General features: G+C 38.9%; 1 protein-coding gene across 12 annotated transcripts in view; it reads left to right on the top strand.

Moving 5' to 3' along the window:
* Positions 1-12,165, top strand: part of PUM1 (pumilio RNA binding family member 1) — a 134,252-nt gene that overhangs the window by 60,379 nt on the left and 61,708 nt on the right. For all 12 annotated transcript variants that reach the window (XM_037057230.1, XM_037057223.1, XM_037057229.1 and 9 more), the window contains 2 exons: positions 3,830-3,996; positions 5,910-6,180. In XM_037057230.1, the coding sequence (XP_036913125.1) occupies positions 3,830-3,996; positions 5,910-6,180 (438 nt within the window). The remainder of the gene's footprint in view (positions 1-3,829; positions 3,997-5,909; positions 6,181-12,165) is intronic.

Here is a 12,165-nt window from a genome sequence, read left to right as displayed (position 1 = left end):
GTCCCACTCTTGAGATTTTCATTGGGCTTGGCCGCTTACACTTTGAACACTCACTGAAGCCTGTGGTCGATTCCTGCAGGTTTTGGTTCACATTGAAATCCACAATAAAAAGATGCTGTTAATCCTTTTTTTGTTTTTTCTTTCATTTAGCTAATAGACTTTTCCAGTACTATTATGTACTAGGTAATGTATGACAAAAAAGCAAAATGTAAACTCTGCTTTTATGATGTTTATATTGGACTTAATTACAGTGGTTTACAATTGTAACTGCTTATTGGAGTTAACTGGGGAACTCTTTATAACATTTGTGGGAAGTTGTGTAGGCTAATTAAGTCAGAATCTCTGAGGGCAAGCCCAGACACACTCGTAAATTTTAAAAAGATTGTGATACCCAAACTAATCATAGAGCCGTTGCATTGTGAAAACGACAGTGTCCCTGGTAGGGTCAGATTGACAGTGTACACTTATATTAAAGTTAAACTACATAATTGGGGCATTTCAGATTTTAATCTAAATATCACAGATAACGTTACATAAGAAATTTTCTCCTAGTATGTACCTTTTACTAACATGTTATTTTTGTATAAAATGATTTATACTTTACAAAGCTGTTTTGCACATGTATTATTTCATAGATGTTTGCAAGTACTGTGTTTTAAACAGAATTACTGTTTTAAAGATGAGAAAACTAAGGCTCAGGTTTAATAACCTGTTCAAAGTCCTATGACCAGAAAGTATAGGTAATTAAAAAAGAATGTAGATTCTGTGCAGTCTGAGTTAGTACTTTCTTAAATACCATGTAGTTATGAACATCTTATCTTAAATATTAAAACAATTTTTAAAATCCCATGAAATGTACCAGTCCATTTATATCCATTGTTCTCTTTCTAGGGCCTTTACATTTCTGAGAGATCATTTTTATGATTTTGAATCCTGTATTCTTTTAATAATTTAGGCTTTTTATTCTTGGTACCATTCAGAAATCAGACTTTATGTCAACTATTTTTATTTAGGGCTGTTGTTGATTTACTGAACTTTTTTCTTTAAGCTTATATTGAACCTATGTATGGAAAGTGTGTAACTCATAAGTGTTCATCTTCATGAATTTTTACAAAATGAATACACCCATACATCTATGAAATAGAAGACTCCCTTGGGACATCTACCCTGACGCGCGCACCGCGGCCCCCCCCCCCCCCCCCTTCCGATAGAAGGAACCTGCTATTCTGGTGAGCCATCAGTAACCTACTCATAGTAAACCAGGTAGCTGTGTTTTATTTGAATGGACTATATAGGTGAAAAACAGTCCAGGGCTACCTCGGAAAACCTAGCCTTTAGCTATATGATTGAGAATGTAGGTATCAGTGGCCAACGGTTCAGGCTACAGTGGTCTGCTTCCAGACTGGTGGAGCGGCTTCTGCTTTTCAGCAAGCCCTTGCTAAGGGTCTCTGAGGGAAGAAAACACGGAGCATTGATTTGATGAGTGAGCCTCCCGGTCACCAGATTTCTTGCTTGTTGGTGAAACTTCCTACTCCTTCTTTATCCTGTTGTCTTCCCATTTTGGCCCAGAGACCTTGTGAACTCCTTGTGAGAAGTTGAAGCCGAGTTGCTGCCCCTAAGCCAGTGACTTGATTTGTGGGTTTGTGGAAGGTGACTTGGGCGTGTTAGTTGGGTGATCCTTTTAATGCTCTGTTGCTGACATTGCATGTGTCTAACTCATGTGGTTATTTGTTTGTGGTTATTTGTTATCTAGATTGTATCTCCACCTCTGGGATTCTTATCTAAAGATAGTGGGAGGACCCTTCTTTTAGCAGATAAATTTTGTGGGGAATTTTTTTGGTCATACAATTTTCTTTGTCATAGTTTTTAAACTTCTGCCAGGCACTGTATTTAGTGCTGGGGATATGAAAATGAAACAGCTTTTGTCAGTTTTATCTTTGCAGGAAGAGGGAGCTATTGTCTTTGGACATTTTGAAATAACTTTTTGTCTCCAGAAACCTGTCATATTTTCATCTCTGCTTTGAGATCTCACTGTAGTGCTTAATTAGCCATAAGTCACTACTTTTGGACCACCAACAATCTTACACTTTGAAGATTCTGCCTTGAAAGTCACATCTCAGTGGCTGCCAAGACTGATTTATCATCTTGATGCCATGTGAAACTAAGTTCTATATCCTAAGTTCCTTCTTGTATATGTTGCTTCTTTCATTTTAGCCACAACATCTTTCTTTTTCTGTGTTGCATTTGAACAGAGAATGATTTCGAAGGTACAGTGATCTCTGAACTGAGTTGAAAGGTCTAAGCATATCAAAGTACATGAGTCCCCTTTTCTAGCCAGAGACCTTTAGGAACTACTCTGAGGGCACCTGTTTATTTGCATCTGTAGGCCTCCCCATTCACAACTGTCTGCTGCTCCCGCCTCCATTACGAATGTCTTCCCAGGGGAATTGGGTTGTGGTGACCGGAGTGCTGTGCAGCAGCTCTCATCTTCTGATTGGATTTCGCCTCTGACCAGGAGCTTTGATTTGATGTGGGTGTATTTGTTTCTGCCTTGAACCAGAAGTCAGTCGTCGGGGACAAGTGAGGTTGCTTCTGTCTACTTTTACAAAAACAGTAGTTACCCTTTGGTAAGATTGTGCCAAGCTCTCTGTACCACGTCAAGTCACCTCACTAAATCTTCTTTTCCTTTTGGAAATTAGGGTCTTAACTTAGGATGCTAGTAAGAGGAGATAGATTTCATTTCCTTAGAAAGCAGGATATCAGCATGCTTGGCATCATATCAGCTTGTTTCTTTCTTTCTTTCTTTCTTTCTTTCTTTCTTTCTTTCTTTCTTTCTGATTTTATTTATTTATTTTTAGACAGAGGAAGGGAAAGAGTGAGAAAAACATCAGTGTGTGATTGCCTGTTGTGTGCTCCCTACTGGGGACCTGGCTTGCAGGCATGTGCCCTGACTGGGGATCAAATTGGCGACCCTTTGGTTCACAGGCCAGCCCTCAGTCCACTGAGCCACACCAGCCAGGGCCACATCAGTTCTTTGACATCCAGTCATTAATTATTCACAGTTTGAACCACTTCAGAGATAAATTCTGCTACATTAGTGATTCAGTGTAACATGTTCCATATAGTCTTAAGATAATCTAATATGGAACAGGCAGATAAACACTGGTGAAAAAAATTTATAGCTAGATTTAACATGTTTTGAAGGATTAAAAAAATGAAAGTTAAGGATTATTGGTGAAGATGCAATAGGCTGTGAGATACAGGGTGGAACTGGTGGGGGAGAGGTGGTGGTGGTGCAAGTCGTCAAAGCATTTCCCTCAGAGTAATTGAGTCAGAGTGATGTTAGACCTTGCTTAGCTTAATATTTGGAAGTAAGAGAGGAGTTTACATAGGCAATGGTGACATAGGAGGTTTTTTTTTAAATAGACTTAACATTTTTCCAGTTATACTTTTAGCTGCCGTATCTGGAGCTTCTTGGGAGTTGCACCGTTACATAGAGTTAGATTTGAGAGTAGAGAAGTGGGACCAGAAGATACCAAGTTTTGCCTGGGCTTTGGGTAGAAAGAAAGAAAAAATGGGATGGTGGGACATTGGGCGTGGTAAGATTGTCCTAAACCCTGTAACTTAAATGTATGTCTGTTCTCCCTCATTTGGCAAGACTTTCTGCGGTGTTCCTGCCACTGTGTTGTCTGTTAATTAGATTGTAATGTCTTAAAAGGGCACAGACACTATCCTTTTCTAATTAGAATCTAGTATAGTTTGGTGTCCACAGTGGTTGCCCACTATCATTAGTTGATGATTAGTGAAGCTGAAGCTATTTTTTAAACAGGGCCCAAGGGATGCAGACAGTGATGAAAACGACAAAAGTGAAAAGAAGAACAAGGGTACGTTTGATGGAGATAAGCTAGGAGATTTGAAGGAGGAGGGTGATGTGATGGACAAGACCAATGGTTTACCAGTGCAGAATGGGATTGATGCAGACGTCAAAGATTTTAGGTTTGTATGTTTTACACTTCTGGTTTTTGAATGGGGGCTATGGGTTTTTGGTGTGATTTAGTTTTATTTTGATTTGTTTTCTTTTTCCCTCCTTATGTGTCCTTTTTAAGAATTGAGTCAGGTGTAGGCCATACCACAAAGATTATAAATTAACTGGTAAGGCTGAATTTTCTAAGAGCTGTTGATGCCTGGTGCTTTGCCAAACTACAGACTTTTGTATAGGGCTGTCTGGTTTGCACATTGATTCCATAAAGAGCATTTCATGACTCAAAGATCACAATCATCTGGAATGGATGCCTTGGGACTTTTCCCAGGGTCCTCCCAAGTCACTGTCTCGGGAGAAACCGTGGTTACTAGTGGCAGTTTGTCATGTCTGTCTGGCATGTTAGAGTGAATGCGAAAACAGTTGAGAACTTATTTGAGACTCATAAGCTCCCTGAGACTCAAGCTCCCTTTAAGGTAGGTGGGTCACATATCATTTTTCTCATTCTAAAAAACCAGAGATGCAGCTTCAATGACTTTTCTTAAACACATCCTTTACATGGATACACCTCATTCCATCTCTGGTCATGATTAATTTGCCGGTTTTAACCTGTAATTTAACATACACAGTATTACACTGGTATTGTGTATTTGTCTTCCACATTTGGCAAATAGTCTTCATTTAAGTAGGTAACTTTTAGTGATGATCTATAATTTAAAAAATCTAAAGATCCTTGGTCAGTGATGTACAGATAGAGAATTAAATTTTGCCGCCAATGTCAAAATACAATATATTTTGGATCATTGTTTGTAGAACAATGTTCACTTGCTTAATATTTCTAATCTAGTTTTTGTATCTTGTGACTGTAAAGGATTAAAGTCTTTCGAAGAAATTTGAGGCACAGAGATACAGCGAGTTACCTGAGAGCTTTCAGATGAGTTTGGGCGGCCTCTCCAGCCCGTTGTCAGGCAGCCTGTAGTGGTGTTTCGTGGTATTTGACTTTGGGGCAGGCAGTGGCGGTAGGGTTTGTGTGTGTCGAGCAACACAACGTTAGCTTTGCTTTGTACCAGCTGTAGGATTTCTTTTAGAGATGAAATGTATATAATGTAGTCACAGGTTATACTCCTCTGAATAGATTATAGTACTATTCTGTATTAGTCTGATTTGGAATCAGATAGTCCTGCAGTCCTTTTGTGTAGGGTGGCAGTGCTTACGTGTACCTGTGTCCAGGACATGTACCGATAGTGCCCCTTTTTGCTCCTAGGAGTGTCCTGGCTTGGATGATAAATTACGTCCTCATACTATTTTTAATTCTTAGAGTTATCTCCTTAGCTGGGACATATCCTAGATAATGGATGTATTTGGTAGTATTCTGTAATGGTCTACTTCTTCTGATTTCTTAGAAGGGGAGAAGGGGAGACAGTTTTAGCGTTGCCTAATACATCTAATAATAACAAAGAAGACATTTTTTCACCTGTATAAAAATTTTTTTAAAATAGAATTATTCTCAGAAGTGGAACTTCCCCCTTAGAAACTACTTTTCCATTGTTTCTGTGTTTAACAAGGTGTTGGTTTTGAGGGCATATTTTATTATCTGCATTTTGGGGTCTCTGATTTCATGGATGTCATAGGTAGTGATTTTGGTAGTTCATCCAGTGTTCAAATCTGAGTCCCTTGGTTAAAGGGATTGTAAGTTAATAGCAGAAAATGTGAATTTAAGGGGTGGGTTGTGGGAAGACGAGTAATAGCAGAGTCATTTTATAGGATAGAACATGGAAACACCATAAATGGTCTTGATTGTTTTGCAGAAAATAGTCTTAAGTATTATTGATAATAACCTATGTCACGGACATTGTCCTTAAACTTGGCTTGCTATAGTGTCCCTCCCCACTCAAAATAAGGTTTAATGCCCTTTACTTTCTCTGTTTAGCCGTACCCCTGGTAATTGCCAGAACTCTGCTAATGAAGTGGATCTTCTGGGTTCAAACCAGAATGGTTCTGAGGGCTTAGCCCAGCTGACCAGCACCAATGGTGCCAAGCCTGTGGAGGATTTCTCCAACATGGAGTCCCAGAGTGTCCCCTTGGACCCCATGGAACATGTGGGCATGGAGCCTCTTCAGTTTGATTATTCAGGCACGCAGGTACCTGTGGACTCAGCAGCAGCAACTGTGGGACTTTTTGACTACAATTCTCAACAACAGGTACTGTGTGTGTCTCTGTCACTCTCTCTGCTCTCTCCCTCTAGCCAGCACATTCTTTAAGTAACTAAGAATGGTGGGAGTGGGAGGAGGGTGGCTTATTTTAGGCTATTGATAGCCATCCTTTCTTAGCCCAGCAGTGATGTGGGTTTACAAAGCCTCTGTATCTTCCCTTCAGGAGGCTGATTCCCATGCTGAGGTTGTTGGCAAGAGACCACCCTCCTTTTCAAGTATTTCCTTTGGCTCCTATCCCCGCCCCAAGGGCCTGGAGAGTGGGTGGAGTGATGTTACCTCTTGTGACACAATCCTCTTGGATGCTAACTTAATCTCTCTGAAGAGTAATGTGATTGCGATGCTATTGGTTTGTTTTGCTTTAAAAATAGTAAAAGCTCTGTTATTTACCATTGTCAGGAGTCCAGTGTGAGGTCGTCTTATTAGTAATGTCTTTTAATTGAGTTACTTACCTTTTGAAAACTAGTACCTTTCAGAAGTTAGAATTTCATTAGGGGAAAAATACACGCAAATCAACAGAAAATCTACAGTGAAATTACTTGGCTCTTTTATTCATAAAACCCTGGAAAACATTGCATGTGTGCCTTCTGGTTTTGAAGGCATTGTTTGACTAACTCTAGGGTTTACTGATTCTTCTTTTTTATTTTTTTAAATGAAAATTAGTTGTCTGAATTATTAAAGGGGGGGGCGGTAGCTTCTCAGTCTTGTTAAGTGCGACAGGTTCTCCCTTGTGGCTAAAAGGCGTGTGATGGGCCTTGAATTTCTGGTATGCCTTAATTTTAGACTGGAACATAAATATAAATGTCTGGGTTTTAAAGGTTAACATCTTACTTTGATGTTTCCAAATTCTTTATCAGTGGGGAAATTGACTTTGGGTCTTTGGAGGTCAGTTGTACCATACTGTTCCTTTAGTTGTCATAAATGGTTGACTTTAAATGAGTTTTGATTGATAGATGATTGGAAATAAGGTTAACCATAAAAAGTCTACAGAATGAGATCCCTTTAAGGGATTTTCTGTTGTGCATTTACTCTTATATCAGATGAATATGTTAGGTTTAACTCCAAATATTTTTTAAAGATTTATTTATCTTAGAGGGAAAGGGAAGGAGAGAGAGAGAGAGGGAGAAAGAGAGAGAGAGAAAGAGAGAAAGAGAGAGAGAGAGAGAAATATCAATGTATGGTTGCCTCTCGTGCATCCTCTGCCAGGAACCAGGAACTGGCCTGCAACCCAGGCATGTGCCCTGACTGGGAATCAAACCGCGATCATGTGGTTTGTAGGCCCACGCTCAATCCACTGAGCTACACCAGCCAGGGCCAAATATTTTTAAGAGAGTAAAAAAAATGTGTACATTATTTTTCCTGTAGATCTCTATAGATATGCCTTCTTCTTTGTAAGAATTGACTTTCTGTGTTTTTTCTTGTCTTTGTAAGAAGTAGTCTTTCATGATTTTGCCCTTTATCACAGTGAATCCTCAAAACAGCAGTTTTGCATGAAGCCAGAAATTATTTCAGGTGCTGAAGACATACTAGACTTCAAAATACTGTGTACCACTCCAGTGCACATGGGGACATGATATTTTTGTGTAGAATTCAACTTGTACAGCTTAGGGAATTAATTTGGCAATTTCTTTATTTACATTGAGGTTTGTGAGTATAGGCTAGTCAGAGTCTTTAAACTAGTTAATATCAAGAAGTTTTATCTGGACATCTGCAATAATATCATCAACAATAAAAATAAAGAAAAATAATAAAACATTTTTTCTGCCAATTTTTTATATGAATTCTTGTACTCTCTTTTTTGGTCCAAATTTCTGCAGCAACCCTTAGAACTGTGGCCAATTTTGGTTCTTAGCTTCCATTCCAGTTGGAACCTTTTGCTTGTTATTTAATGGAACCTTAGCTTCCATTCCAAATGGAACCTTTTGCTTGTTATTTAAGGAAGTATTTGTGTCCACTCTCTTATGAATGATAATCTGATTCTCTTTTGTTTAGTTGTTCTTTACTTCATACTCAGAGTTGGGATTCTCTTTGGATTTATCAATCTCTGGTTTTAAAATTGTACCGTTTTTTGGGAGGCTGGATAATTACAGAACTTGAACAAAAGAAATCCACTTTTGCACACCCACGCATAGTTTAGCATGATCACATCAGACACAACACCTCCTCCTATTTATAAAATCCAGGGTGCCTTCACCAAGAGTCCCATTTCAGCAGTTTTCAAAAGTGAACATTTATTATTTTGCAAGTTATTATTGCAAAACTGTTATTGGGCTCTGGCTTCCCATACGTGTCCTGGTTGCTGCAACACAGGGGCGTTGGTGCACAGAGATACCATCGGGGTATGATGTAGTCCCTGTTGTTTATCCCGTGGGTTCGTAATTCTTGCTTTTCTGAGTAGATTGCTTTACACGTTCTTGTACTAGGCACCCTCATAGCATGTATGGGAACCATTGGCTCAAAATTTCTGAGTACCTTCAAGACCTTTTAACCTCTTATAGGCCACTACATAAAAGCCAGTAGTGGTAAGAAGGGCGGATTGTTTTTCTATTGTAAATTGATGTTTGTTCTTACAATTTAACCCTCCAGTCTTTCTTTACCCTTTTGCTTTTCATTACATTTTATTCCCCTTTCCATTTCTACTAATTTACATCATTCTCATTCTTCAAGGTCCAGTGCTGTTACCTTTCTTGGTCTCCAAATCAATAAGTTGTCATGTCTGTTTCCTTTGAACTCTGTAACTCTGTAGTGCTTTGTATGTTGCTTTAAGAAAAAAATGTCACCGTGATTTGCCTTGTGTTTGGATTACTTGTCTAATAGCCCTTCCTAGATTGTAAACTCCTTGAAGGTAAGGCTTGAGTCTTGTCCTCTCTGTGTCCTCTGCTTTGCTGTAGCAGACCGAGTTTTCAGGGAACTAGTTCTCTCTTATGATATCTCAGAACTGCCCCCTCATGATTCATAAGCTTCCCAGAACTGAAATTTGAAATTAGTCTATTAACAGGCCTGGAGGCCACTTTTGAGGCCCAGCATATGTTCTAATACTCGAGTCCTTTAGACCACTGGCTTGTGCCTCAGATACAGATGACTAGCCTGTATGATATCCAGGAAATCTACCTCTTGGATGTTACCTCTCTGTTGCTATGTGATCAAAAACTATGGTTCTCTCATCAGAAAAATGAGCGTAATTCTTTTGATACCAGAATTTGTGGGTGACTTCATGGAAATCCCAGATCTTTGGACTGCAGATTATAAACTTCTGTTCACATTTTTTTGTTCTCACTTCTAGCCAAGTCTATCTTCAATGAGTGGAATGGGCTCCCCGCATCCCACAGCTCTCAGTTCACTTACTTTGACCCATTTGGTCATTTAAATACTGCAAGGAATTACTTGATGACAAGTAATAAGACATTTATGCCCACGTCCTAGGAACCTTAGACAAGGGAGAACATACTCCGTTCTCTGGGAAAGGAAGGACTTAAGAAAGAGGTGAATCTTCAGCTGTGCCTTGCAAGACCTGTTTTTATCAGGAAAAGAATAAAAATTCAGGTGGAGGAAATGGTAAAACTAAAGGCTTTGAATTAGAAATGAACAGGAACATGTTCAGTAGATATTTAGAGAGGTCACCCTACGTGGTAGTTGAGGCTGAAAAAAAAGTGAGGTTGCATAGGTAGTGTTGTGTGTCCTGCCAACTTTGCTGTGCTGCTTTATAGGCAGTGATAGGACAATTTAAAGAAGGAACGACTTAATTATTGTGGTTTAGTTCTTTTGTGCTAAGTGTTAGTTTACTAGCAGTTTTAGACATTCTTTTACCCATGTGAATCAGTTAACTGTTGAGTGTTGTGTCCTTCCAAGGAACCTTAGGTTCTGTCCATAGTGAACAGAGGTAGTGTTCATCATAAGGCTCCTGTACACGAAACAGTTGAGGGACTAAGTGTTAAATTGGTGGATCAGGATTGTGTCAGACCAGGGGAGGGCTTAATGAGGACCTGGGTTGCATGGATGCAACTTGAAAGACAGGTGGAGCATGTATTGCTGCGGTTAAGAGAGCAGATGTATGGAGATGGAAATGACCGTTATGAGCTTATAAGAGTGGAAGGTATTGGGTTGGCCAAAGATTTTGTTTAGTTTTTTCTGTACAGCGGCTCTAGTAGTGCTTAGTTGTCTTTAACATCATTTGAAACAATTTTGTTCATTCGTATTATGACAGCTGTTATATCAGTGTGCATTTTTTAAAAAGCATCAAAATTGGTAAATTTTTGTGCACCCATTTTAATATTGAAAATGGAAGAAGAGACACTACAATTTCGGCATAGTATACTTTATTATTATTTCAAGAAAGGTAAACTCTCATGGAAACACACACAAAAATTTGTGCAGTGTATGGAGAAGGTGCCATGACCAATTGAATGCATCACAAATAATTTGCAAAGTTTCTTGGTACTATTGACATTCTGGCCAAATAATTCTTTGCTCTGGGGCTGTATTATGCACTGGGAGATGTTTAGCAGCAGTCCTGGCCTCTACCCACTAGAAGCCAACAGCAGGAGATGGCCGACATACTCAAAATATCCAAATCAATAAATTTAGGGGTGAAAAGGAAAACCGTGTCTTTTATTTTGTGGAAACCACTGAACAGACTGGTATAGTGCAGTGCATGCATGGGCTTTGAGTCAGAGCTGATTCCAACCCCCAACTCTGCATTTAAACTGTGATCTCAAGACAGCTCTCTGAGCCCCAAATTCCTAACCTGTAAAATCATCACTCAGCAACTCACAAAACAAAAGCACTCAGCATAAGGTCTGGCAAATAGTTAATAAGGGTTCAGTAAATATTAATGTTAGTTAGCAAAGATCATTCTTTTACAGAAAAAAACTAAACAGACATTCTGGCCAACACAACATGTGTTAAAGGGGAAAAGGAGACAGGTATCTGGTCACAGAGGCCTTCCGAGCCAGGCCTGCGTCCCAGACCATGTTAATGATTGTGAGCATTGGACCAGATACCTAGTGTGACACACATCTTTATGTACATTCTGTCCTTTTACCGTAGCTTTCTTAAATAGGTATCTAAACCTGTTTGTTTTTAGTTTTGAGTTATTTGCTACAGTTTGTATGATAGCTTTATTTATGATTTTTTTGAGGGGATCTGTCTTATTTACTTTAAATCAGTGTTTTGATTTGGTGGGGTAAGTTGATTTCAAAACTGTTACTATCAGCTTATATTGAGATATATGACATAGAACAGCCTCAAAATACTGAAAAGGTAATTTTCATGTAGTTCATGACAAACTTAATGGTACTTGTCTAGTCACCTTTAATCTTAAACTTAACTTGTCTGTGTTTATTTAGAGTAGGGATTTGTGTGTGTGTGTGTGTGTGTGAGTGTGCTGTGAACCCCTTGGCAGTTCAGTGAGATCTGTGGACTGAATTCTCAGAATAATGTTTTAAAATGTAGAGAGGAAGTAGGGCTACCGAGGAAGTCTTTAACAACAAATTTGATGATGTGTGTGCTTTATCATATGATGCATGAATGTGAGTTAGGTGGACTTGCTATCTTAAGGAGCATAAACAAGATTTTCAGATGTCTTAACAGTTGCAAGTAACATGACAACGTGATTTCTTTATCACAGATAACAAAGTGGTTTGTTGCTTATAATCATAATTGAAGGACACACTAAATTTTGTTAAAATAAAAATAATTTTGCCCACCCCAAGTACCAAGATCTGGGGTTAAAGGCCCTAATTCAGGGTGGTTTGAAATGCTCATTTATATTTCTGGAACAGTCTCCCTTTTTACTCACATTTCCCCCCTGTATTTTCTTCTCCTCAATCCTGGAAAACATAATGAACAGTTTGTAGTGTTTGGCACCATTTTGTGTTATGATGCTTGAGCAATGTGTTTTTTACTTTATTATTTTTTAAAAGTGTTTATTGATGAGAGAGAGGGGGGGGAGAGAGAGAGAGAGAGAGAGAGAGAAAC

This window comes from Sturnira hondurensis, unplaced genomic scaffold, assembly GCF_014824575.4.
Source record: "Sturnira hondurensis isolate 20B ecotype Veracruz unplaced genomic scaffold, ASM1482457v3 Scaffold0009516, whole genome shotgun sequence".
Lineage (NCBI taxonomy): Eukaryota > Metazoa > Chordata > Mammalia > Chiroptera > Phyllostomidae > Sturnira > Sturnira hondurensis.
Note: the sequence above shows the minus strand (reverse complement) of the source record. Positions and strands in the feature narration are given on the sequence as shown.